The following is a 27,762-nucleotide window of genomic DNA, read 5'->3' as shown; positions in this document are numbered from 1 at the left end:
AGAGGACATCTCCACTGTTGACCCGAAGGTCGTCTTCATACCCACAGCAGTCCTATTAGGCCAGAGGTCTCTAAATTTGTCAACCTGAAGACTTGTGGACTTCAACTCCCAGAATTCCCTAGCCGGGCATGCTGGCTGTGGGATTCTGGGAGTTGAAGTCCAGCCATCTTCAAGTGGACAAGGTTGAGAAACATTGTTCTAAGCCAGGGGTCCTCAACCTTGGCAACCTTAAGACTTGTGGACTTCAACTCCCAGAATTCCCTAGCCGGCTAGGCTGGCTGTGGAATTCTGGGAGTTGAAGTCCACAAGTCTCAGAGTCGCCAAGTTTGGAGAACCGTGCATTAGACGAATACAGATTAACCAGCAAAGGTTCCTGTGAATTTTTACTCCTTTTGCTGGAATTCAAAACCCAAGTCTTCCTTCTTTGAATTTCGTTTCCAGGGCCGATCCGTTCTGTAGCGTCACCCAGTTTTTGACACTACGGGGACTCAAGTCACGCAGGCTTTTCAATACTTCCTCCCTTCCTGCTGGTTAAGTTGTTGTTCTTTTATCAGACTGGTCTTTGCACAAGTTGCCCAATCTTATCGAACTCTTTATGTTTAATTTATTTCAAATTTTATTTTTTAATTTACTGTACAGAGACCTTTAAGTTTTGATGTTGTTAGCTGCCCTGAGTCCCTCGGGAGATAGGGCGGGATATAAATCCCATTAATAAATAAATAAAATAAATGTTCTTCCACGGCCTTTTTTTCCATGCTAACCTGACAAAGGAAGGGATCCTACTTCATTGGGGACTTCCTTCCTTCCTTCCTTCCTTCCTTCCTTCCTTCCTTCCTTCCTTCCTTCCTCCCTTCCTTCCTCCCTCCCTCTGTCCCTCCCTCTCTCACCCTTCCTTCCTTCCTTCCTTCTTCCATCTTTTCCATTCACCCCGTTCTTCCTTCCTGCCTATCATCCATCCATCATTCCATTCACCAATCCAACCATCCACCAATTTCCTTCCTTCCTTCCTTCTTTCTTTCCTCCCTCTTACCTATTCACCGCTTTCTTCCTTCCTCCTTATATACTTCCATCGTTCCATCCACCAATCCACCCATCCACCAATTTCCTTCCTTCCTCCCCACCTCCCTCCCTCCCTTCCTCTGTCTTTTCCATTCACCCCGTTCTTCCTTCCTGCCTATCATCCAACCGTCATTCCATTCACCAATCCAACCATCCACCAATTTATTTCCTTCCTCCCTCCTTCCCTTTTTCTCTCCCTCCCTCTTTCCCTCCCTCCCTTTCTCTCCCTTCCTTCCTTCCTTCCTTCCTTCCTTCCTTCCTTCCTTCCTTCCTTCCTTCCGCTTTTCCCCACCAAAAATAACCTTGCCTCCTCTTGGCATCTGTCTCAGAAAAACCCGCTCACGGTCCTTCTCATCTTCTGCCGCAGGTCTTGCTATCGGAGATGTCCCGGACAAGCAGCCCATTGGCATCGTCCTCACCGTGCTCGGCGTGGTGGTGCTGGACTTCTGCGCTGACGCGACCGAGGGGCCCATCCGTGCCTATTTGCTGGACGTGGTAGACAGCGAAGAGCAGGACATGGCCCTCAACATCCATGCTTTTTCGGCCGGTACGGTGTTTAGGTTATTCCTCCTTTTAACGCCGCGGCTCTACACGCTCGGAATAACGTTGCTAACATCTTTGTTGTGAAAGCTTGGGGGGGGGGAACGCGAGTCCCTCTGAAATCATTCCAAGCCAAAGAGGGGAAGCAGAACTCAATTTGGGCATTTTTCTTTCTTTTTCTTTTTTTCTTTTCTTTTTTTTTTTTTGAAACCACATGTTTATGTAAACTTTTTAAAGACAACTTTTTAAAGACTTTTTAAAGACAAACTGTTAGTCAGTTTGAAGGCTTCCGTAAAATAGATCTATCAAGCCCCCAAGGTATTACTATTCTGATTTATTTATTTTATTTTATTTTATTTTATTTATTTTATTTTTATGTTATTTTATTTTTTATTATTTTATTTTATTTAATTATTTTATTTTATGTTATTTTATTTTTTATTTTTTATTATTTTATTTTATTTTATTTTATTTTATTATTTATTTTATTTAGAGGACGCAAGGAACATGCTGCTAACAATTGCTATTTTGTCGCCAGCGTTCCAGAACTGGTTTTATCCCCTCTCATAAACCCAGCCTATGGATGTTCCGTCGGTTTTTGTAGACAGTTGCTTGGATTTATTCAAATGCACCCTAGTGGTCCAATTCTACCTTGTAGCTGAGTGAATCCTCCAACTTTTTATAAAATAGTATTCCAGGATCTGAGGGGCTGCCACAAGGCAGAGGGGGTCAACGTATTCTCCAAAGCACCTGAAGGTAGGACGAGAAACAATGGTTGGAAACTGGTCCAGGAGAGAAGCAACCTAGAACTAAGGAGAAACTTCCTGACAGTGAGAACAATTAACCGGTGGAACAGCTGGCCTCCAGAAATCTTGGGCGCTCCATCACTGGAGATTTTTAAGAAGAGACTGGACAGTCGCTTGTCTGAGACGGTATAGTTTCTCCTGCTTGAGCAGGGGGCTGGACTTGAAGAACTCCAAGGTCCCTCCCAGCTCTTTTCTCGTCTAGTGATTACCCTCTTGACATTTTTTGACCACCTCCTCCATGAGGTTTAATGATGCTGGAGATGGTTTGAGTCCTAGCACTGTAGGGCAGGGTGAGTTCCCGTCACTCTTGATATGCAGCTTCTGTCCACCTAACCGTTCGAAAGCCTGTTGTGTGCGAGTAGATAAATGGGTACCACTTCGGTGGGGAGATGGTGCTCTGTTGAGGCATTCAGATTCTTGCCAGCTCTGAACCTTCCCGGCTGCGGCGTCCGTTTGCAAGGTGGCTCCGAGGAGGGGGAGGGGCCTCGGATGACGCTTCTCGTCTTTCTCTCTGGTACAGAGCCAGCTCGCCCTCTTGTGGCGTGCCTTGGTAAGCATGCTAACATTTCCTACAACAGGGGTCCCCAACCCCCAGTCCGTGGACCAGTACCGGGCCGCGGCATGCCAGCAACCGGTCTGCACAAACAAGCAAAGCCCCATCCGCGGGATGCAGGCAGCACACAAAACCACACACTCTCCGGTCCATGGAAAAACCTTTCTCCACGGAACCGGTCCCTGGTGCACCAAAGGTTGAGGACGTCTGGCCTAGCACGGAGCTGATAACTTGACGGCCAAACTGTTACTCTGCAACAGCAAGGTCGTCTTTGGGTAATGTAAGAAAGCCATACAATAACAACAACCACAATCATCATCATAATAACCATCTCCTCCTTGCTTGGGATGCTTGGAAGAAGAATCTTAGCGAGGGGGAAGTTAGTACCTAATGCTTTACAAGTGCACTTTAAAAAAATTGCATCCATCAGTTGCATTCTCTTGTAACAGCCTTAAAACTAGCGGAGAAGTCCCTAGAGGCTGCAGCCTAATCTTGTTAACTGAAGTTGGATGGCGGTCAGCCAAAGATTGGGGCAGCTGGAGAAATGCTTATTGGTGAAGTGTGTTCGAAACACACTTGCCTCGCTGCAGCAAAGTTGGGGCTCGGTCCCCACCTGTTTGCAGTTATTATTTTTATTATTATTATTATTTATTATATTTTTATACCGCCCTTCTCCCGAAGGACTCAGGGCAGTGTACAGGGCAATAAATATAAAAACAAAATACAACAGTTAAAAATGATTAAATATTATGCCCCAGTTTAAAACAGTAATTAATTAAAACATATTAAAACCCCAACCCTAACCCATCAGACCAGGTCAGATTGCTCAAATAAATAAGTTTTGCTGTGATGAACGAACCGTGACGATCCTGTCCCCCAACTAACTAGGTGTGCAGCTTTAAGAGGGTTGGAAGGAAGACCTTCTAATTATTGCCAGAAATCAAGGGGAGCTGCAGAAAAGCTAAACCAGGGGTCCCCAAACTTGGCAACTTTTAAGACTTGTGGACTTCAACTCCCAGAATTCCTCAGCCAGCCATCTTGACTTTTTTTTTTCCTTCCCAGACTTCATCTGCATGTGACTCAAAATTAAACCAGCATTGATGTTTTAGGTGTTTTTTTACCCCAAAGATGCTTCAGTCAGAGTAGGGATCCCCCACCTTGGCAACTTTAAGACTTGTGGACTTCAACTCCCAGAATTCCTCAGCCAGCCATCTTGACTTTTTTTTTTTCCTTCCCAGACTTCATCTGCATGTGACTCAAAATTAAACCAGCATTGATGTTTTCTTTTGTTTTTATCCCAAAAATGCTTCAGTCAGGGCAGGGTTCCCCAACCTTGGCAACTTTAACAGTTGTGGACTTCAACTCCCAGAATTCCCCAGCCAGCAATGCTAGCTGGGGAATTCTGGGAGTTGAAATCCACAAGTTTTAAAATGGCCAAGTTTGGAGACCCCTGGACTAAACCGTTGAACATAGCATGAATAACCCATTGCAGCTTTTCTCAAGTGTGGGAACTACAAAGTCTATGCTGGCTGGGCCACCTGGAGGTAGTAGTTATAGCTCACCTGGGTACCATCAGATTGGGAGAAGAGTGGTGTTCACCTGGTTAGGCTTACAATAAGGAGTCCTTATTATTCTCTGAGTACTAGCTCTGATGAAGTTACTTAGCTTGGTAATGCAACGTCTGCAACAGGGGTCTTCAAACTTGGCCCTTTTATGACTTGTGGACTTCCACTCCCAGAATTCCTCAGCCAGGCACACTGGCTGAGGAATTCTGGGAGTGGAAGTCCACAAGTCATAAAAGGACCAAGTTTGAAGACCCCCTGGTCTGCAAGAAAACAACCAAGCTCAGAGAACACCAAGGACCCCTCATTTTGACCCCGAGCTACAAATGTTCTCCTTTACGAATGCTTACAGTGTTCAGATCCACCACACTGGACACAAGAAAAGTCCAGGTGAAAATCCTCTGACGTTCCTCAAGGAACTTTTTTCTTCTTTTCCCCCCACAATCCACCACTCTTGGGAGGGGAGGAGCCTGTTCCCACCTGGGCCCTTGCCAGGGAATGAGGAACGTCTTTCTTTCTAGAGAAGTCTCAAAACATCCTTATGAGGATGAACGTGCTAATACAGTGTTGAAAGAAAAAAAATCTTCACCGGGGTCCAGTCCAAGCTGGGAATAAACAAAATGGAGACTGCTTTAGAAAGAAGGTTGCAGTTTATTGAAGAGGAGAGCCAGATGGGAAGATGGCCCTGGGAAAGCTGACCACACGTAGTAGGTAGGGAGCAGTGGTTGGGTTCAAATATGTGGACAACCGGTTCTCTGCGCGGATGCCGCTTCCGCAAGTCCATTCTGGGCCTGGGCGACAAAAAAAAAATAGCTACCGGTTCTGCCGAAGTGGTGCAAACTGGCTGAATCCCACCACTGAGTTCTTATAATAATAATAAAGTTGGAAGGGGCCTTGGAGGTCATCTAGTCCAACCCCCTGCTCAGGCAGGAAAGCCTATACCATTTCGGACAAATGGCTGTCCAGTCTCTTCTTAAAAAACTTCCAGTGTTGGAGCATTCACCGCTTCTGGAGGCAGGTTGTTCCTCTGGTTAATTGTTCTAACTGTCAGGAAGTTTCTCCGTAGTTCTAGGTTGCTTCTCTCCTTGGTTAGTTTCCATCCGTGGCTTCTGGTCCTGCCTTCAGGTACTTTGGAGAAAAAGCTTGGCTCCCTCCTCTTTCACAGAGCAGCCATTTTGTACTTTTGTCCTTCTCATCTTCATCCGTAGGCCTAGGAGGAGCCATTGGCTACATGCTGGGCGGCCTCGACTGGATGCATACCGTCTTAGGCAGCGTCTTCAAATCCCAAGAGCAGGTCCTCTTCTTCTTTGCCGCCATTATCTTCTCCGTTTCCGTTGTCCTCCACCTGTGCAGCATCGAAGAAGAGCAGTACAATCCTCAGCAGGAGCGGATCGATGACGAGACGGAGACCCTGTCAAGTGTCAAGCTGAGCGGCAACCTCCCTCCCTTTAACCGCCTCAACGTCATCAACGAGGAGGACCCGTACGGGAACTCCCTCTTCCCAGATGAGGTCCAGTCCGAACAAGACCTCAACATGGAGTTCCTTGAGGTGGACATTGTCCGGAGTAAGAGCGATTCGGTCCTGCACATGCCAGACGCCACCCTCGACATGGAATCGGAGCTCCTCTTCCTTCACGAAATTGAACCTTCCATTTTTCAGGATTCGTCCTACCCGGCCACGCCACACAGCACCAGCCAAGAGCTCATGAAGTCCAAATTCAACCGCTTGTCCGCTTTCCTCAGGGAGAACGAGAAGGAGGAGGAGATGTTACTTGAGAATCCCTTGACCGAGGCCAAAGTCCCCAACGGGAACGGTTCCCTACCAAAAGATCTCCTGAATGGACATGTCCAGGTGGGCCTGAAGCAGTCGTCCACCTCAAACTCCATGCGCCGGCGACGGCACATGTTCTACCGCCAGCCTTCAAACACCTTCTCCTACTACGGGAAGATCGGTTCCCACCATTACCGGTTCCGGCGGGCCAACGCCGTGGTCTTGATCAAGTCCTCTCGGAGCATGAATGACATCTACGACATGCAGAAGAGGCAGCGGCAGAGATGCAGGCACCGGAATCCGAGCGGCGCAACCAACTCCAGCGGAGACACGGAGAGCGAGGAAGGCGAAACGGAAACCACCGTGAGACTCCTGTGGTTGTCCATGCTGAAGATGCCCAAAGAGCTGCTGCGTCTTTGTGTTTGTCACCTCTTGACCTGGTTTTCCATCATTGCTGAAGCTGTGTTCTACACCGACTTCATGGGGCAGGTCATCTTCCACGGTGATCCCAAGGTGAGCCCAACACGAGTGTGGCCAGGGCCTGTTGATTAGAAGAGGAATGTTTGCACAGCCATTCTCTGTCTCTCTCCCTCTCTTCCTCTCTGTCTCTCTGTGTCAGTCTCCCTCTGTCTCTCCCTCTCTCTGTCTCTCTCTCTCTCCCTCTCTCTCTGTGTCAGTCTCCCCCTCTCTCTCCCTCTCTCTCTCCCTCTCTCTCTCTCCCTCTCTCTCTCCCTCTCTCTGTGTGTCAGTCTCTCTCTCTCTCCCTCTCTCTGTGTCAGTCTCTCCCTCTCTCTCTCCCTCTCTCTCTCTCTCCCTCTCTCCCTCTCTCTGTGTCTCTGTTTCTCTCTCTCTCTCCCTCTCTCTGTGTGTCAGTCTCTCTCCCTCTCTCTCTCTCTCTCTCTCCCCCCTCTCTCTCCCTCTCTCTCTCCCTCTCTCTGTGTCTGTTTCTCTCTCTCTCTCTCCCTCTCTCTCTGTGTCAGTCTCCCCCTCTCTCTCCCTCTCTCTCTCCCTCTCTCTCTCTCCCTCTCTCTCTCCCTCTCTCTGTGTGTCAGTCTCTCTCTCTCCCTCTCTCTGTGTCAGTCTCTCCCTCTCTCTCTCCCTCTCTCTCTCTCTCCCTCTCTCCCTCTCTCTGTGTCTCTGTTTCTCTCTCTCTCTCCCTCTCTCTGTGTGTCAGTCTCTCTCCCTCTCTCTCTCTCTCTCTCTCCCCCCTCTCTCTCCCTCTCTCTCTCCCTCTCTCTGTGTCTGTTTCTCTCTCTCCCTCTCTCTCTCTCCCTCTCTCTGTGTGTCAGTCTCTCTCTCTCCCTCTCTCTCTCTCTCTCTCTCCCTCTCTCTGTGTCTCTGTTTCTCTGTTTCTGTCTCTCTCTCTCTCTCCCTCTCCTTCTCCCTGTCTCTCTCTCTCTGTGTGTGTGTCTGTCTCTCCCTCTCTCTGTTTATCTCTTTCTTTCTCTCTCTGTGTCAGTCTCCCTCTGTCTCTCCCTCTCTCTCTCTCCCTCTCTCTGTGTCAGTCTCTCTCTGTGTCTCTGTCTCTCTCTCCCTCTGTTTCTGTCTGTCTCCGTGTGTGTGTGTGTGTGTGTGTGTATCTCTCTTTCTCTGTGTGTGTGTGTCTGTCTCTGTTTGTGTGTGTGTGTGTGTGTGTATGTGTGTCTGTGTCTCTGTGTCTGTTCTCTCTCTGTCTCCGTCTGTCTCTCTCTCTCACACACACACACAGAGGCAGAGATCCCATTAATTTGTCTGAAATGGTGTAGGGTTTCCTGCCTGAGCAGGGGATCGGACTAGATGACCTCCAAGGTCCCTTCCAACTTTATTATTAATATTATTATAAGTCTTCTCTGCTCTCATTCACATTGGTACCTCCTTACAAACAGATTCAGTCCCAGTAGAAATTTGTAAAGGCAACACAACATTGCACGTAGGCTATTCAGTCTTGTGTAACATCCAGTGCCTGGTTGTCTCTGATGAGTAACTGGAGAGTAACTTCTAGGCAACCAGGGAGAAAGCATTACAAAATGTAATTGTTTTTTTTCATGTTTGGGATGTACCGTAAAGTTGATCTGATGGAGCATGTTTACCTTTTGGTCTCTGTAAGTCAGTTTGAGAACTTTTATATTAAGAGCAAACTCTAAATAGCCTTCAAGAGGGGAAGGGAGATGTAGAGATGCAAAAGGTCTTCAGTGCTCTCTGAGCTGGGTGGTTTTCTTGCAGATGTTTCATTACCAAACTAGCTAACATCACCAGTGCTGATGATTACTGATGATGCTACCTAGTTAGGTAATAAAATGTCCACAAGAAAACCACCAAACACGGGGAGCACCAAGGACCCCATAGACCTCCTTCTCCTCCATCTCTTCCTCCTCTCTGCAAACTCACTCCCTTCTAGCGCTGATGATGTTACCTAGTTGGACAATGAAACATCTGCAAGAAAACAACCCAGCTCAGAGAAGATCAAGGACCCCATAGCCGCCTCTTCCTCCTCCTCCTCCTCCTCCTCCTCCTCCTCCTCCTCCTCCTCCTCCTCCTCCTCCTCCTCCTCCTCCTCTGCAAACCCCACTCCCTTCTAGCACTGATGATGTTACCTAGTTGGGTCGCAAAACATCTGCAAGAAAACCCTCAAGCTCAGCATTAAGGACTCCATAGTCATTGTCCTCCTCTTCCTCCTCCTCCTCCTCCTCCTCCTCTGCAAACCCCACTCCCTTCTAGCACTGATGATGTTACCTAGTTGGGTCGCGAAACATCTGCAAGAAAACCCCAAGCTCAGAGAGCACCAAGGGCCCCACAGTTCAACCCTCAGTGAGCCACAAATACTCTTTTTTTTAAAAAAATTGTTTAAAGAAGTGGAGCTGGAAAGTTGGTGGGGACGATGGTCCACCGTGTCCTGCAAGCCTTCTGCCTTGGATCACAGCCTCTTTGTTTCCCGACAGGCCCCTTCTAATTCTACCGAACTGCAAGACTACAGTGCTGGCGTCCAGATGGGCTGTTGGGGCTTGGTCATCTATGCTGCTACTGCTGCTGTTTGCTCAGGTGAGAAGCTCTGTTGCTCTCATCCTGGCTTAAAGTTGGGCGAATGTTAGCGTAATTGAGAAGAGGAAGCAGAGCGGTAACATATCCATTCAGTCATATCCCAACTCTTGGCGATTCTACGGGCCAGGTCTCTCCACATCTTCCGATCTTGCACTGCTTCTTTGTCCTACGCTCTGGCTGGCGTCAGCTTTGATGGAGCACGTTGAAGGACAATATCTTCACGTTGGGATCGGACAGAGGGTAGATGTCCCAGAGAAGACCTCAAGCCAGCTTGGGTGGAGAAAGATCTTAACCAAAGATGTGATCCTGTAGGACCACACGGGTGTCCTATAAGCCAGGGAAATCTCCAAACTCGGCAACTTTTAAGACTTGTGGACTTCAACTCCCGGAGTTCCTCAGCCATCCAGGAATTCTGAGAGGTGACGATCACAAGCCCTAAAGTTGCCAAGTTTGGGTACGCCTGCTATAAATAAGCCTCGGTGTGTGAAGTGATAGAATGGGGGAGAAAGAATAAAAGACACAGTGAGCCAATCACGTAACCGTAAATTAGTTAAGAGGATTTGAGATTAAATCAACTTGGTGACTGCCTGCCACTTGGTGTGGCATTTCACCCTTTGGGGAAGGTGGTTCCTCCAACAGTTCTGAAGCTAACACAACTGTTAACACAGGAAGGGTTATTTCTCCTTGTTGTAAACTGGGGGTGTTCCTTGACGCCTTTAAGACTTGCGGACTTCAGTCCCCAGAATTGAATGGCTGGGGAATCTTAGGAGCTGAAGTCGACAGATCTTAAAGTCACCGCACTGGGATGTTCCTCAACCTGACCAACTTTTTAAAATGGATGGGCTTCAACTTCCCAGAATTTCCCAGCCAGCCAATATTGGTTGGAGAATTTATGCACATCTATATCCTGTCTTCTCAGGAGGCACGGTGGAAGAGGCCGAATGGGTGGGTTGACTATAGGACAGGAAAGGAGAGAGTTTTTGGAGAGTAGCAGACTCACGTTTCAGGTCGTAGGTATGTGCAGATGTTCAGAATGTTGTGTAACCGTGACCTGTGCTAATCCTTTTCCAGCTTTACTCCAGAAATACTTGGACAATTATGACTTGAGCATACGAATCATCTACATCTTGGGCACCCTTGGATTCTCCATCGGCACAGCAGTGATGGCCATATTTCCCAACGTCTATGTTGCCATGATCATGATCAGCACCATGGGAATTGTCTCGATGAGTATCTCCTATTGCCCGTATGCGCTTCTAGGACAGTATCATGACATCAAGGAGGTATGTGGCCTTATGACTGGTTGAAGAACACCAGGGGTTGAAGAACACCAGTTAGATCAGAGATGGGAATGCCTTGGTTCTCCAGGATTTGATAGAGGTTGTTGTTAGTTGTGAAGTTGTGTCCGACCCATTGCAACCGCATGGACCACGTTCCTCCAGGCCTTCCTGTCCTCTACCATCTTCTGGAGTCCATTTAAGCTCACGCCTACTGCTTCAGTGACTCCATCCAGCCCCCTCATTCTCTGTCGTCCCCTTCTTCTCTTGCCCTCAACCTTTCCCAGCGTTAGGCTCTTCTCCAGTGAGTCCTTCCTTCTCATTAGGTGGCCGAAGTATTTGAGTTTCAACTTCAGGATCTGGCCTTCTAAAGAGCTGTCAGGGTTGATCTCCTCTAGGACTGACCGATTTGATCACCTTGCAGTCCAAGGTACTCGCAAGAGTCTTCTCCAACGCTATAGTTCAAAGGCTTCAATTCTTTGGCACTCAACCTTTCTTATGGTCCAACTTTCACTGCCATACATTGCAACTGGGAAGACCATAGCCTTGACTATACACACTATTGTTGGCAGGGTGATGGCTCTGCTTTTTAGTGTGCTGTCTAGATTTGCCATGGCTTTCCTCCCAAGGAGCAAGCGTCTTTTAATTTCTTGGCTACAGTCCCCATCTGCGGTGATCTTGGAGCCCAGGAAAATAAAATCTGTCACTACCTCCATTTCTTCCCCATCTATTTGCCAGGAATTGAGAGGGCCGGATGCCATGATCTTGGTTTTCTTAATGTTGAGTTTCAAGCCAATTGATAGAGGTGCTTCCAGTTAAAGTAGCAGATCACCTCTTGCCTTCAAAGTTGGAGGGTGAACTGTGGACACCTCTTCTTAGAGCTGCGGGGTCCCTCACCTATCCATCCATACAGTTACACCCAGATCATGTGTACTGGGGAAGGAGAATTCTTCCCTCACCTTGGCATGAGACCTTCTAAAGAACATCTCCTTTGGCTCTCCCCTCTGGGCTTAGACAACCAGCACAATCTGATATTGTGTCCACCCATTTTTGGGATTTGCACAATGCCACTAAACCAGGAATGTCCACCTTTGGCAACCTTAAGACTTGAGGGACTTCAACTCCCAGAATTCCGCAGCCAGCATGAGTAGAAGTCAGGAGACATTTCCTGAGAACAATTAATCAGTGGAAGAGCTAGTCTCCTGGAGTTATGAGTGCTCCATCACTGGAGGTTATCAAAAAATAGGCTGGACAACCATTTGATTGGGATGGGTATAGGGCAGGGGTAGCCTTGTAGCTTTGGTCTCTGAACGAACCATTGTAACTCAAGGACTACTGCACCAGCTTCTTCGCTGGGCTGAGCACTCGGCTTGAAGCAGCACCCCAATTCTTGAAAGGTGTTTCCACTTACTGTAACACCACTGTCAGGGGAGCTGGCCTCAATCCACGTTTCTCTAGGCCAGGGGGGTCTTCAAACTTGTCTCTTTTACGACTCGTGGACTTAGACTCCCAGAATTCCTGAGCCAGCCATGCTGAGGGGAAAGGGAGAGGTTTCCAAGCTGAGCCATGCTGGCTCAGGAATTCTGGGAGTTGAAGTCCACCAGTCATAAAAGAGCCAAGGTGGCCTACACCTGGCCTAGGCCTAGGCCGCTTTATGACTCGTGGACTTCGACTCCCAGAATTCCTGAGCCAGCCATGCTGAGGGGAAAGGGAGAGGTTTCCAAGCTGAGCCATGCTGGCTCAGGAATTCTGGGAGTTGAAGTCCACGAGTCATAAAAGAGACAATGTTGCCTACCCCTGGCCTAGGCCTAGGCCGCTTTGTGACTCGTGGACTTCAACTCCCAGAATTCCTGAGCCAGCCATGCTGACGGGAAAGGGAGAGGTTTCCAAGCTGAGCCATGCTGGTTCAGGAATTCTGGGAGTTGAAGTTCACGAGTCGTAAAAGAGCCAAGGTTGCCCACCCCTGATATAGGGTCTCCTGCCTTGAGCAGGAGATTGGACTAGAAGATCTCCGAGGTCCCTATGATTCTGTGTTCTGTGTTCTAAACAGGTTTCAGGCTTTGGTTAGTAAACCACGTGCTCCAGCATTGACCTGTAGGGCCCTTGTTATCTCTCCTACCGATGTGAAATGACATCTGTCCGATCGGCAAAGAATTAAATACGTAGCAGATTCCATCACTCGAACCTTTTCCAAGGTTCCCTCTCCACAAACTCTCCTAAGCGTCCCAATTTATGCAGTACATGTTGGTTGGTCTGACCAAGGCTGCTCCATCTTTGCCACTAGGATCTTCTGCGGACATTTCTGGCCCAGACACCTCCTCCTTGCCAGACATGCCCGGCCAAGGAGCCTCGTGGCAGGTTTTCATAAAAGCGCAGGTAGACCAAAGAATGTTTCTACTGGACGAGAACAGGTCGCCCCGAGCTAACAGTAGACAGTAGTTTAAGCAAGGAATCGCCGAGGACGCTCCCGCCACCCCGCTCCCTTCTAGCCCTGATGATGATATGTAGCTGGGTAATGAAATGTCTGCGAGGCAACCACCAAGCTCAGAGATCGCCAGGGGCTCCACAGCTAGGACCAGGTTGTCTCTGAGAGGTGCAAAGGGATGCAGGAGATGACGGGGGGAGGGACCTCTTTAGGGCCACCGTTTGGGCCTTGGCAGCAGCTGCACCCAGCCCTAATTTAAAGCCAGGAGGTCCCATGCTAGAAGGGCATGGGGTGTTTGCTCTCTTTTGATATAGTAGGGGATGGCCACGTCGGAGTTGGTAGGTTCTTAGCGGTTGGCAACCCAGTTGGATATAATCAGAGACCAAACCCCACTCCCTTCTAGCATTGATGGCATTACCTGGTTGGGTAGCGAAACGTCTGCAAGAAAACCACCAAACTCAGAGAGCACCAAGGGCCCCACAGGTCTCCTCCTCCTCCTCCTCCTCCCTGCAAACTCCATTCCCTTCTAGCACTGATGATGTTACCTAGTTTGGGTCGTGAAACGTCTGTGTGAAAACAACCAAGCTCAGAGAGCACCAAGGATCCCACAGTCCTCCTCCTCCTCTCCACAAACCCCACTCCCTTTTAGCACTGATGATGTTACCTAGTCTGGGTCATGAAACATCTGCAAGAAAATAACCCAGCTCAGAGAGCGTCAAGGACTCCATAGTTCTCCTCCTCCTCCTCCTCCTCCTCCTCCTTCTCCTCCTCCTCCTCCTCCTCCTCCTCCTCCTCCCTTTGCAGACCCCACTCCCTTCTAGCATTGATGACATTATCTAGGTGGGCCGTGAAACATCTGCAAGAAAACCACCAAGCTCAGAGAGCATTAAGTTCTCTGTAGTCATTCTCCTCCTACTACTCCTACTCCTTCTCCTCCTCCTCCTCCTCTCCCTTCTAGTACTGATGATGCTACCTAGTTTGGGTCGTGAAACCTCTGCGTGAAAACCACCACGCTCACAGAGCACCAAGGACCCCACAGTCCTGCTCCACCCTGCAATCCCCACTCCCTTCTATTACTGACGGTGTTACCTAGTTGGGTAATGGAACGTCCGCTAGCCCAGAGGAGTCGGCGGTTCAACCCTGAGCTACAAATATTCTCTTCTGAGTCCACCCTTGTTGGTTTCTTCAAGCGGTCCAAAAACCTGCTCAGATGCACCCGTGACAACTCCTTCACCTTGTTTTTTTTTCGTTTCCCTCTTTTCTCGCAGTACATCCACCATAGCCCCGGCAACTCCAAGCGAGGCTTCGGCATCGATTGCGCCATCTTGTCGTGCCAGGTCTACATCTCCCAGATCTTGGTAGCTTCCGCCTTGGGAGGAGTGGTGGACGCCGTGGGCACCGTCCGGGTCATCCCAGTGGTGGCGTCCGTGGGCTCTTTCCTGGGCTTCCTGACGGCCACCTTCTTGGTGATTTACCCAGATGTCGGGGAGAGTTCGAAGGAAGAGCAGAAGGAGTTGGCGCCACCCGGCGCGGCCGAAAGCAGTGGCGGGAACGAGGAGAAACCCATGGTGATCAAGCTCGGCCACGGGAAAGGGACAGCCACGCCACAGGTGGAAAGCGAATCGGCCGTTTGAAGGCGGTCCCGGCCCCTCACGCACATTCCAAGCAATCCACGACGCAAAACCCAGAGCATCCTTCAAAGCAAAATTTTAAAAAATTTTAGCAAGACAACCCCTGCTGTTTTAATTCGCAGCAGAGGATTTTAAAGCGGGTGGGGTAGGGGGAGAGAAAACAAAAGGTTCATTTCACGCAATTGCGGAGCCCAGAGAATTTTTCAAGGCGACGGCTTTCTCTACAATCCAGGAAAGAAAGAAAAAAAATATCTCCTTTCGCAGAGGTATTTTTAATGAAGAGAAACGCTTTTTTTTTTTTGAATTTTATTTTATTTCCAAGGCGGTTTTTTAATCAACAGGCAGGAGAAGAGCCTTCTGTTTTCGGTTTGAAAGTCATGGCGTCCTTTTCTCTTTTTTTCCTCCCTCAAATTATTCATTGGGACAAGTTCCACACACACCCCTTCTCTCTCTCTCTCTCTCTCTCTCTTTTTAAACAATTGGAAAGTTTATTTAACTTAAGCCGTTCTTGCTTCGGCTTTTTTTTTTCCAGGGGGGGGGGAGAAAAAAAAAGCTTTTTTTTCTGTTATTTTGTCCAGGCCGTGTGGTTTTCTTCAGAGAATCAATTGCCTTTGGTTGAAATTTGTGCATTTTTGTAGAATTGATGCAATATTAAAATTGACAAGCTTTCCTTGGTGGTTTTTCCTCCCCTCCTCTCTTGAACTTCGGCCTGGAACTCATTTTTGGTGGGGGGGAGTCGTCGTTATTTAAACCCCCCCCCATCCCGCCTCAATTTTATGTGAAATTACCGCAGCAGAGTTATAGTGGGAGCGTGCTGGTTTATTTATTTTAAAAAAAAAACAACCATAGCAAACCTCAGGCTGATGGGGTACTTGTCACTTTGGACCCCAGGTAATCTGGATCCCTAGAGCAATTCCGGTGGGAGGAAAGAGATTAGCCAGTTGGGATGGTGAGAAAAAGAACAAAGGGGCGTGGGGGGAGGCGGGGAGGCAGTGTCTTACGGCAACGGACAACCTGGATCAATTTGACATTTTCCAAAAAAAATTTTTTATTTCTTTCTTCGGCTTAGTGGCGTTTAAAAGCCGTTCATCTCCTTCGCGACAAAGCTGCTTGGGGAATCTCATCAGTCTCTTCAAGTGGATTGGGTGGGTTCCCTTGTGTTATGTTTTTTTTTTTTGGAGGGGGGGGTTGGTGTGTGTGTGTGTGTGTGTGTGTGTGTGTGTGTGTGTGTGTGTGTAGAGGGAGGGAGGCAGGGTTTGCTGATTGCACTTTTTTCTGAACTTCCAAGGCTGGAAACGGTGGCCACCGCTGAGTTTTTAAACAGGTGGTCTCGCGCAAAACCAAAGGCCTACCTCTGAGACTGCAGAGTAGCGAAAAAATTGTCTGCCCACGTGTTTCTTTTCTTTCTTTCTTTCTTTCTTTCTTTCTTTCTTTCTTTCTTTCTTTCTTTCTTTCTTTCTTCTTCTTCTTTCTTTCTTTCTTTCTTTCTTTCTTTCTTTCTTTCTTTCTTTCTTTCTTTCTTTCTTTTTTCCTTGCTTGCTTTTTTCAGCTTTCTGTTTAAAAGTTTTGGTCCTTAAAGGACACAACTTTGCAGGGTGGTTGTTTTCCCCCCCCCCTCGCCTTCCGGCGGATATCGCTGGAGGCTGAAGGAAATTCGTCCTCGTTTCTTCCTGTCGTTTCTTGGCCAACCTGTCTCCCTCCCTGGGACTGGACCTTGATTTGAGCGACTCACGCGAAGGAGATCGCTGTTTCCACGCACGAGGCCGCCTTCTCCAAACGCTGTCCGGCAGGCGCTCCTGAAATTCCGCCGCTGGAGGAGGCCAGGAATTCTGCAGGCCCAGCCCTTCTTCAAAAGGAGGTGTAATTCGGGACAAATTCCAGGGTATCCCTTGCTAGGCCGGCCTCTGATTCCATACCACGTTGAGGCGAGGCCTCGTAACCCTCGTGGATTTCACCCTTTTAGAAAAAGATCTCCTCCCGTGGACGGTCTCCGATGCAGATTTTCCCCGCTGGGGTGTTGCGAATTTGGGCGACCCTCTTGGGCGACCCTCTTGATTTGATTTGATTTTTTAAAAAACCTGCTGCTCCCTCCGGTAGCACCTCTTGTCAAATGCATGTCAGCAAGCAACTATCTTTATATATCTAGTTTGGAACGAGAAGCGGTTGTTTTTAGCCTATTACTTGAATTGTCAATCCGTTTCAAAAAGAGGCGTCCGTCGAGGGTGTTTTTTTTTTGTTTTTTTTTTTGGAGAGCTGGCGGGGGTCGGGTGAGGGGAATATCTGCAAAGCGTGATCAACCAAATCATGGTGGGTGGATCTTGGAGCCCACCGTAAAGGTCCCCCCCCGTCTCGACTCGGTTGACCCCGGTTTTAACAGCAGCTTCAGTCTTCAGCCCGTCCCATCCCGTGGCTGTTCAGTGGTCATTTTACCTCTCTCCTCTTTGCAGATCGGTGGGAATTTCACAGGAGTGCAATTTCTCCCAAGATTTTCGTGGAACTATTTTTTTAAAGGACTGAAAGAATATTTCGTTTATCCCTCTTCAGCTCCCCCCTCCAAACCTCAATGTAATTTGGAGCGATTCCGTGGACGTTTATTTGTATGAGAGCAAACCTAAATGCTAAGTGGAGAAAAAGATTTTAACATTGGAGTTTAGCTAAGCGTGTTCTCCTTTCACGCTCGGAGACGCAGCCACACCTAATATGCCCTTTCCCCCCCCTCCACTATTCCCCCCCCCGGCAGTTGAAATTTACCATGAGAAAGGGGGGGGTTGCCCCCTTTTAGGAACAGCGGCCCAGTGCAATTACTTTTAAATCTGTAATTTTAATTATGACACTTAGCCTTTTTTCGAAGGCTCCTGCTGAATAGGTCTTGATGACTCATACGAAATGAAATTGCCGCGTTAATTTTCTCTTCTTGGAGTTTAAAAGCAAAAAAAAAACCCCCAGTCCTCTCCTCCTCTCTCCAGCAGAATTTTGCTTGCAGTTCTTGTGAGTTGTTCATTTTCCTTCCTGGAAAGTTTTAAGTTTTCATTCCCTTCCATCCATAATTAACGGATGAACCTCCGGCTAAACACTTTGGCAGAGAAACTCAAAGCACTCAAGATGGCGGTCACGACTGTACGATGGATGCCACGTCCCTTTTCCCCCCGCACATGCATTGCGCCTCTTTAAAAGGGGAGGGGCTTCGGTCACATAACGGCAATCTTGATTCTTCTTTTTTTTTTTTTCTTTCATCCCACCCTTCCATCTGCGGACGACTCAAAACAAGCGACGATGTTGTGGTTTCCCTCCCCAAAGATACTTCCTTTAGGGCAGGGGTCTCCAAACTCGGCCACTTTAAGACTTGTGGACATGCTGGCTGTTGAATTCTGGGAGTTTTAAGTTGGTAAGATTGGAAAGCCCTTCTTTAGGCCATAGCGGGTCAACATCAGAGAGTATGATTGTTCCTTCCTGGCTAATTGAGAAGGTCTCAACCATTGTCGGGTGACATTCCCTCTTGGTTCTGGAATGAGAAAGCAGAAGGCCTCTTAGACGTTGGGCTAGGAAAGTGGGCCTGTGTTTTGGTCCTTCTCCTTCTGATCCATTGTGTAAAGAACACTGCAAACCCAATCTAGTTTTGTGCCCAGTTCTAGTGAGGAAGGACCTCTTAGTCCAATCTTCTCAGCATTGCTCGTGTTTAGTTGTTCCTGACAGAATAAGTCCACTTCATCTCTGCAGCTTCATCTTGAGAACATCCAAGTGCTTTCAAAAGTTGCCTGCCTTGAGGTCTGAAGAGAGACGGGCAGGATAGCATTCAATTAGTATTAAATTAAAATGGAATTTAGACCTGAACTTTAGATTCGTAGGCCTATCTGTCCATCTGGAAGACGACGGGACACCCATTTTTAAGCCATTTAATCCCGTGTCGTTAAAACCCAGGACGTGATTTGCGTCTTTCTCATTTAACTAGAAGTCTCTCCAAATGATCGGGCTAAACTAAAGCATAATTTGAGAGTTTTTTAGAATTGTGAAAAGTGACCCTGGCAGTGTATTTTGGTTTGGGCCTTGGGATATCAAACAAAATTCACCACATCCTAGTAAAGCTTCTATTTCCATGTTTTTTTTGGGGGGGGGAGAGAAACATCAATGGGACACCTTGAAAAATACTCAACCCTTCGGGTTGTTCAATTAAGAACCACATTCTTCCTTGAATGTGATGTATCCGGTCTATAAAACTCAGCTGGCTTTATGCAGTGCCTGACCAGATTTATTTTGGGAATTACAGAAATTTATTTTCTCTTAGGCATGACAGTTTTCACCATTTAGGATGAATTAAGAGGTAGGGTGGGGGGGAAAGCAATAACATTTTTTCATTAATTTTTGGAAACAGGCTCTTATTTGCTTTACCCAACCAGCTGTTAAAATACTCTATAATATTTCAAGTACCTTTTCCCTCATTCAGACCTCTTGGGCTTCTGACGATGGAGCGCCTTCCCACCAGAAAGACCATTGAGGTTGGGTGAACAGGTCATCTTGAGAAGGAATTGGATTCGTTTCAGGTCCTCTGCTGGGCCATTTCATTTAGATTATTCATTGTCCAGCAGAGACCCCTGGACAAGATCTGTCCTCCATCATAGTGGTCTTTCTCCGTGCTAAACTCCTGGAGAAGAGAACTTCGGAGAAGAGCACCTTTGATTTTCATGTCTTTGGAAGATCTTTGACAGAGACCCAAAATCAAGTCCGGTTAAAGCTGAACTGCATCACAATTCACTAATCTGATTTTGGTGGAACAGAACCAGGGCCTTCAACTCCTGGTAGCAGACGAGAACCTAGGCTGGGCCTTCAAGGAAGCTTTTCAGGCACATAACAGCACAGTTTTAAGAAAACCAGACCGGGCAGATGTTCCCGTGTAAAAGCTTCTGATGACGACTTTCTAGATCCAATTTGATTGCAGCTCAGTTTGGAAGTTCTAGCTCTTTTGCATTTGGGTCAATTCTCTTTCGATCCCCCTTTGATTTCTTTTCAGTCTCTTCTTGAACCCGCGTTCCTTTTGTTGCCCTGCGTTTGCCAAAGCATCCATTTCCATGCCTTGATAACAAGTGGCAGACCACGATCGTTTAGTGTTGCAGCTTCCTCAGCACTCTTGCGCAAAATCCTGCCAGCTGTACAGAGGACCCCGGGGGAAGAGCTGGAGCGTATTATAATTGTTGTTGTTGTTTGGTTTTTTTTTAATTCATTTGCGGAACGGCCTGGGTTTTGTCCGTAGGCCAAATAAAAGTTAGGAAACATCAAAAAGTTGCACAAGACTGGAAATTGGCGACTGTGGCGTGGAAGAGAGAGACCCGGATGAAAAAGAAAGAACGAATAAAGCCAAAATTGTTTGCGTTGTCTCCTAGATGTGGATTCCGAAGTTTGCACGTGGAGTCCTAGAGCAGTGATTTCTGCGAGAAAAGATTTGAGGCCTTAAAAACTCTACTGAGGGGGGGTGGGGAAGTCGTTTGCCAAAAGAAAAACGAGCTATCCGAGAGTCCCCGTTTCCATGATGCACTCTTGAAGCTTCATCAGTAATAATACCTTTTTATTAGAATCAACTTGATGACTGATTGGAGATGGTGGGAGAATCTGCAGCCAGCAAGAAAGTTCTGGGATCATAAAGAGTTTCTCCTGCTTAAGCACTTCCCCAGGCAGTTGAATTTCATTAATTTTTGTCGTCGTTTCCCCCCCCCCCGCTAGATTTCATTAGAAGGTTTTGCCTCCTGTGTAAGAGGGAAGTGGCATTTGAATTTAGGGAGAGTTGGATCCTGATCGTGCAACTGCTTGCCGTGAACCTTCCTTGGAACAATTCCTCGGTCCCCAACGAATCACCAAAGGGGGCCGGGTTCACATTCACAAAAACGGGTCTTTCCAAGTGGCCAAAAGGATCACTTTGCAATCGTTCTGTAGCTGTAACGTGTCTTAGCTCCGAACACGTCGGGAAGCGGGTAGCACGAAGTGAAAAAATACAGTAAATTCTCAAGATCTTGCTTCTTCAGAATCAGGAAAGCGGGCTGAGATTATTTTGCAGTGGTCAAGGTGTCGTCCCCTATCGAGGTAGCCCTGTCGAGCTGTGGGAGTTGTGCCTTCCCAGCCTCCGTTGTGTGACGGGTGATAACGAAGTAGCTTTTCCCACGTTCATTGTTTCTTTTTTGTTGTTGTTGTTCTTTAATTTCCCGGTGCAACCCGGACCTGCCACTTCCTCGGTAGTTCAATGGCCAGCTGATTTTTCTTTGGTTTTGTTTCTGAAAGGCGGGCGGGCGGGGTGGGGTGGGGAAATGCCTCATCTACTGAAAAGCTGCATATAGGCATCTCATAATGAATAAAGAAATAAATATAAGTATATATAGATCTATATAATTAGTTCCATTGTGAACTGGCCATAAGAAACTTCTTTTTTATCAACTTATTAAGTTGGAGCACTATACTGGCTCTTGCTGAGTTTAGCGATGTTTATAAGTGTGTGTTAAACACATGACGTTTCACGTGGACTTGAGGGAAAAGGGATAACCGAGACGACGTCGGCTTTACGCCCGGGATAATATGATTGCAGCACAGATATTTTCTTGGGTGTGTTTTTTTCCCCCCCCTGGATTTCATTGCATGAGAAACAGATTAACCGTTCTGCACTTTTGATCTGTTCGTGTGTGTGTGTGTGTGTATATATATATATATATATATATATATATATATATATATATATATATATATATATATATATATATATACACACACATTCCCCATGTATCATTAGAAGTGGCTGAATGTAAAACAAATTCAAAAGTTCACTGTTACAATGTGCTCAATCCATTGTTCTACTTCATTCTTAATAAACATTTCAATAAGAGAGATTGGTTTGTGTCTTTGGTCTGCTGGGATGGGGAGGCGGGGGAAATATCACTCTGGAGAATATATTGACACCAGGGGTCTTCAAACTTGGCAACTTTAAGACTTGTGGACTTCAACTCCCAGAATTCCTCAGCCAGCTCTGAGGAATTCGGGGTGTTCACAAGTCTTAAAGTTGCCAAGTTTGAAGACCCCTGATTTACACACAGGTCATTTCGACTTGCGACCCATTCGTTTAACGATTGTTTGAAGGTGCTGAAAAGAGTGACCTGCAGCAGGTCCTCATACTTATGACCATCACAACATCCCCGTAGTCACACGATCAAAATTTGGGGCATGGCAACCAACCTGTATTTTTATTATGATCTTAATAAACATTAAACCCTGTAGTCCTCAACTTACAATAATTCGCTAAGTGACCGTTCAAAGTTAACAACGGCACTGAAAAATATGACTTATGTTTTTCACACTTACGACCTTTGTTGTATCTGCATGGTCCCGTGATCAAAATTCAGATGCTTGGCAGCTGGTTCGTATTTATGACGGTTGCTGTGTCCCGGAGTCACGCGATCCCCTTTTGCGACCTTCGGACAAGCAAAATCAATGGGGAAGCCAGATTCACTTAACAGCTTACTTATCAACTGCAGTGATTCACTTAACAACCGTGACAAGAAAGGTTGTAAAATGGGGCAAAACTGAACCAATGTCTCACATAACAGCAGAAGTGTTGGGCTCAGATGTGATCGTAAGTCAAGGACTACCTGTATACAGCGGTACCTTGGTACTCGGCTGTTTTGAAATTCATCAAATTTGCTACTCAGATTTTGTCGCGAAAATTTTGTCCCGATACCCATTGTTTCTTTCGTACATAACAGACAAGCTAGAAGTTGCCGCTCTCAGCTGCCTTGTGACTCACTACATTTTTCCTTATGGGAAAAATTTTGATATTCATCATTTTTGGTACGCCGCCTTGCGCCTGCCGGAATCAACTAAGGATGAATAGTGAGGTACCACTGTGTGTGCAAATTTAATAAAAAATAAAATCTCTTTAGAATGGTTGCAGCATCCGAGGGCGATGCGGTCACCCTTTGCAACTTTGCTGCTGGTTTCCAACCAGCAAACAGAAGCTGGATTAGCATAAACAGATTGTAAAATTGGCTCAGTGTCTGCATTGCTTAGTGACAGAAGTTCCAGTCCCAATCGTGGTCGTAAAACAAGGACTATCTGTAATAACCATTTATTAAATGTATATGCTGCCTCTGACTCCCAGTGGTTCTGAGCAAATTACAGTTGTTAAAACATTGTTCTTAAAAAACAGAACGACACTACCAAAACTATTATTATTATTATTATTATTATTATTATTATTATTATTATTATTATTATTATTATTATTATTATTATTATTTAAAAAAACCAGAGGGGGAATAAAAAGGAAAAAAGAGGCACCAATCAACACAACTTGCACAAATTGAACAATTCAATGCCCCAGCTACCCAGATAACATAATGTTGTTCACATCAATTGACAATCCTTTGGCTAAGGACCCTTGTTTGCAATTCTCTCTGCATCCATATCTCACAGTATATTAGAAGTGAGATCCTTAGGGCTCTTTTGGTTTTTCTTTTTTGCAGACATTTCATGACCCAACTAGGTAACATCATCAGCGCCGATCGCCAAGATTAGAGAACACCCAGGACTTCACAATTGCACCCAGAGCTACAAAATATTCTATTCGTATGTTAGATTTCCCCAACGTGACCCTCCCCAGATTTCTTTCTCACCAGAACAGGCCCTGTGGCCAAGACGTGTGGAATAACAGAATATTAGAATTGGAAGGGACCTTGGAGGTCTTCTAGTCCAACCCCCCCTGCTCAAGGATGGAAGGCTGAGTCAACCTTGAGTCGGTCAGGATCGAACTGCTGACTATGGGCAAACTCAGCCTGCAATACTGCATTCTAACCACTGCACTACCACGGAAGGAAGGAAGGAAGGAAGGAAGGAAGGAAGGAAGGAAGGAAGGAAAGAAGGAAGGAAGGAAGGAAGGAAGGAAGGAAGGAAGGAAGGAAGGAAGGAGGGAGGGAGGGAGGGAGGGAGGGAGGGAGGAAAAGCAATAGCGCTTAGACTTATATACCGCTTCACAGTGCTTTACAGCCCCCTCAAAGCAGTTTACAGAGTCAGCCTCTTGCCTCCAACAATCCGGTTCCTCATTTTACCGACCTAAGAAGGGTGGAAAGCTGAGTCAACCTTGAGCCGGTCAGGATCGAACTCCTGGCTGTGAGCAGTGAGTTAGCCTGTAGTGCTGCATTCTAACCACTGTGCCATCACAGCTCAGAAGCTTGGTAACCGGCATGTATTTGTGACAGTTGCAGTGTCCCGGGGCTGTGTGATTACTTGTTGTGACTTTCTGACAAGCAAAGCCAATGGGGAAGCCAGATTCACTTAACAACCGTCTTACTAACTTAACAACTGCCGTGTTTCGCACAACTGTGTCAAGGTAGGTCGCAAAATGGGGCAAAACCTGCTTAGCAATGGAAATTTTGGACGCAGTTGTGGTTGAGGATTACCTGTGTATGATGCAGTGGCATAAGCAGGAATGGCCTACAACAGGGGTCTTCAAACTTGGCCCTGGGATCACCATTTCAACGCCCAAAATTCCTCAGCCAGACCCCTAGCCTACAGAGAGGTGAAGTCTTATCTCTGGTCTACTCCGGTGTAGCTCTGACGTTACTCCTACCATCAGGAATCTGACTTTCAGCCTCCTTCTGAAAGGTACCACTGCTCCGATGATCGCAACAGTCAGTGTTGCGAGAGTCATCGCTGCAAGACCACAAAACATCTGGTAAGATGTCTTGTTGCGTCCGACCGACGCTCTACCAGATCTAGCAACTGGCAACCCCAATAGCCGATCGGCTTCTCGAATAAGCTAAAAAAGCCAGCTTTTTGGCGTCACGTGGCCTCTGGTGCACCCTAAAGACAAAGTTCTCCGCTGCTCGCCGTTCCTTCCAACCTCTTTCAAAATCATGTTATGGCTACATTGGGTTGAACAAATGGAAGCCTGGAGCAAATCCAACCGTTCAATTGGTCATCCATCCACATCGGGGTTCTCCCACGGTGGCTGCTTTTCCGATCAAACAGCTTAACTGGACAATCAGATCAACAAGAATAAGAGAGCTGGAAGGGACCTTGGAGGCCTTCTAGTCCAACCCCACCCTCCACCGCCGCTCTAACAGTAGACCCTATACAATTTCAGACAAATGGTTGTCCAACTTCTTCTTAAAAACCTCCAGTGTTGGAGCATCCACAACTTTTGGAGGCAGGTTGTTCCACTGGTTAATTGTCCTCACTGTTAAGAAGCTTCTCCTTAATTCCAGATTGCTTCTCTCCTTGATGAGTTTCCATCCATTGCTTCTCGTCCTGCCTTCAGGTCCGTTGGAGATTAGCTTGACTCCCTCTTCTTTGGGGCAGCCCCTGAGATATTGGAACACTGCTGTCATGTCACCCCTTGTCCTTCTCTTTATTAGACTAGACCGGGGGTAGGCAACTTTAGCTCAGCTTGGAAACGTCTCCCTTTCTCCTCAGCATGGCTGGCTCAGGAATTCTGGGAGTTGACGTCCACGAGTCATAAAGCGGCCTAGGCCTAGGTCAGGGGTAGGCAACCTTGGCTCTTTTACGACTCGTGGACTTCAACTCCCAGAATTCCTGAGCCAGCCCTGCTGAGGGGAAAGGGAGAGGTTTCCAAGCTGAGCCATGCTGGCTCAGGAATTCTGGGACTTGAAGTCCACCAGTCATAAAAGAGCCAAGGTTGCCTACCCCTGGCCTAGGCTGCTTTATGACTCCTGGACTTCAACTCCCAGAATTCCTCAGCCAGCCATGCTGAGGGGAAAGGGAGAGGTCTCTAAGCTGAGCCAGGCTGGCTCAGGAATTCTGGGAGTTGAAGTCCACCAGTCGTAAAAGAGCCAAGGTTGCCTGCTCCTGGCCTAGGCCTAGGCCGCTTTATGACTGGTGGACTTGCAACTCCCAGAATTCCTGAGCCAGCCATGCTGAGGGGAAAGGGAGAGGTCTTTAAGCTGAGCCAGGCTGGCTCAGGAATTCTGGGAGTTGAAGTCCACCAGTCGTAAAAGAGCCAAGGTTGCCTACCCCTGCGACTAGTTAATTGTCCTCACTGTTAGGAAGCTTCTCCTTAATTCCAGACTGCTTCTCTCCTTGAGGAGTTTCCATCCATTGTTTCTTGTCTTGCCTTCTGGTATTTTGGAAAATAGGTTGACCCCCCTCTTCTTTGTGGCAGTCCCCCAAATATTGGAACACTGCTATCATGTCACCCCTGGTCCTTCTTTCCATCGAAGTAGAAAGAGCTAATTCCTCAACAGAGAAGCCACCGTAGGAGGTTAGACAAGTTAAGTTTCTTTCCCTCCCCCACCCCCGCAAAAAATTATCGGATATATTTAAATAAGCCCAGCGAGGATCGGGATTTCCAGCTCCTTTCCACCCTGGTAAAACATCATTCTTCTCTTTTTCTTTAAACCGTCTTCTTTCCGTCCCTGCGTAGCCGTGTTAGCCTGGAGCCCGGCTCGCCTCCAAGCCGAGAGAGGTCAGCAGCCAGACGTGGCCTAGCGGCTGAGCATCAGCAAAGTCAACAAGGCTGCCGGTTGCTTCTAAATTCTCGGAAACCCGTCTCCTGCGATTGCCAGAGTTCAGAAACAGAAGAACTTGGGAAAAGCCGGAGTAATGTTACACACGCAAGGAAAAAAAAAAGCGGGGGGGGGGGGGCTGTGGGAAATTGCTCCCTCTGCCAAAATCCAGAGGGCTTGTTGGGCGTTAGGGACGCACTTCGACCGGGCCTCTGTTGCTGAGCGAGCAATTTTCACCCACGCTTTCCCAGGAGAACTCCCGTTTTCCTAATTCCCGACCATCACGGATCTTTAGCCCCCTCTCTTTAATGGGTTTCTTTTTTTTTCCGGGTAAATGAATGGCTAGAGCAAGGGGGTCTTCCAACTTGGCCCTTGGATGACTGGTGGACTTCAACTCCCAGAATTCCTCAGCCAGGCACACGTGTGCCTGGCTGAGGAATTCTGGGAGTTGGAAGTCCACAAGTCATCCAAGGGCCAAGTTGGAAGACACACACACACACACCCCGGCCTAGAGAAACGTGGATTGAGGCCAGCTCCCCTGACAGTGGTGTTACAGGAAGTGGAAACACCCTTCAAGAATTGGGGTGCCGCTACAAGCCGAGTGCTCAGTCCAGCGAAGAAGCTGGTGCAGTAGTCCTTGAGTTACAACGGTTTGTTTAGAGACCAAAGCTACAAGGCCACTAAAAAAAAGGTGGCTTAACGACCGTTTTTCACACTCAAGAGACCGTCGCAACATCCCCAGGGTCACGTGATCAACATTCAGAGACGCTTGGCAACTGGCTCGTATTTATGACGGTCGCAGCGTCCCGGGGGGTGGGTGGGAGTGGGGATGTCACGTGATCCCTTTTTACGACCTTCTGTCAATGGGGAAGCCAGATTCGCTTAAGAACCACAGTCATTAAGTGAATCACTACGGCTGCTAACTTAATGACTGTGGCGAGAAAGGTCGTAAAGTGGGACAAGATTCATTTAACAACTGCCTTTCTCAGCAATGGAAATTTGGGGCTCAGTTGAGGTCGTAAGATGAGGACTACCTGAATTGTCTTTTCCATGTCTCTTCCTAAAAGCTGACCTGGCTCACCGACGTACTAAAGTCACTCCTCATTTTTTAACCATTTAACAGAGGTTCAAAGTTACGGCAGCCTGGGAAAAAAAAAACTACGCAAGACCAGTTTTCAAAATTACAACTCTCGCGCCAGCCTTGGGCACACAGTCACAACTTGTGCACTTAGCAACCGGCTGACGTTTAGGATGGCTGCAGTGTGTTGTGGTCCCAGGGTCACAATTTGTGACCTTCCCCAGCCAGCAAGCGAAGTCAATTGGGGGAGCCGAATTCTCTTTAACAGCCACATGAGTCACTTAACAATGTGATTCGCTTAACGACCATGGTGAAAGTGGTTGTAAAGTTGGATCCAGTCACGTGACACATTTTATGGCCGCCCTGAAATTCGAGCCCCCAACTGCGGTCGTTATGCTGAGGACCACCGGTGGCAGAGGCAAATGGGGTCAAGTTTGCCGTTGCCTGCCCTGTTCCCTATTTCTCCCCATTGGTGACAATAAATAATAATAATAATTAATAATAATAATAATAATAATAATAATAATAATAATAATAATAATAATAATAATAA

At 47.3% G+C, this 27,762-nt stretch overlaps 1 protein-coding gene across 12 annotated transcripts in view; it reads left to right on the top strand.

The window, feature by feature from the left end:
- The window catches only part of SLC45A4 (solute carrier family 45 member 4), a 105,591-nt gene extending 90,280 nt beyond the window's left edge, over nt 1-15,311 (top strand). For all 12 annotated transcript variants that reach the window (XM_083360066.1, XM_083360064.1, XM_083360070.1 and 9 more), the window contains 5 exons: nt 1,427-1,606; nt 5,729-6,804; nt 9,210-9,309; nt 10,381-10,592; nt 14,280-15,311. In XM_083360066.1, the coding sequence (XP_083216192.1) occupies nt 1,427-1,606; nt 5,729-6,804; nt 9,210-9,309; nt 10,381-10,592; nt 14,280-14,645 (1,934 nt within the window). In that variant the 3' untranslated portion in view covers nt 14,646-15,311. The remainder of the gene's footprint in view (nt 1-1,426; nt 1,607-5,728; nt 6,805-9,209; nt 9,310-10,380; nt 10,593-14,279) is intronic.
- Nucleotides 15,312-27,762: the final 12,451 nt, after the last annotated feature.

The sequence above is a fragment of the Vipera ursinii genome, assembly GCF_947247035.1.
Source record: "Vipera ursinii genome assembly, chromosome: 3".
In the NCBI taxonomy this organism is placed as follows: domain Eukaryota; kingdom Metazoa; phylum Chordata; class Lepidosauria; order Squamata; family Viperidae; genus Vipera; species Vipera ursinii.
This window is presented reverse-complemented; position numbering and strand designations above follow the sequence as displayed.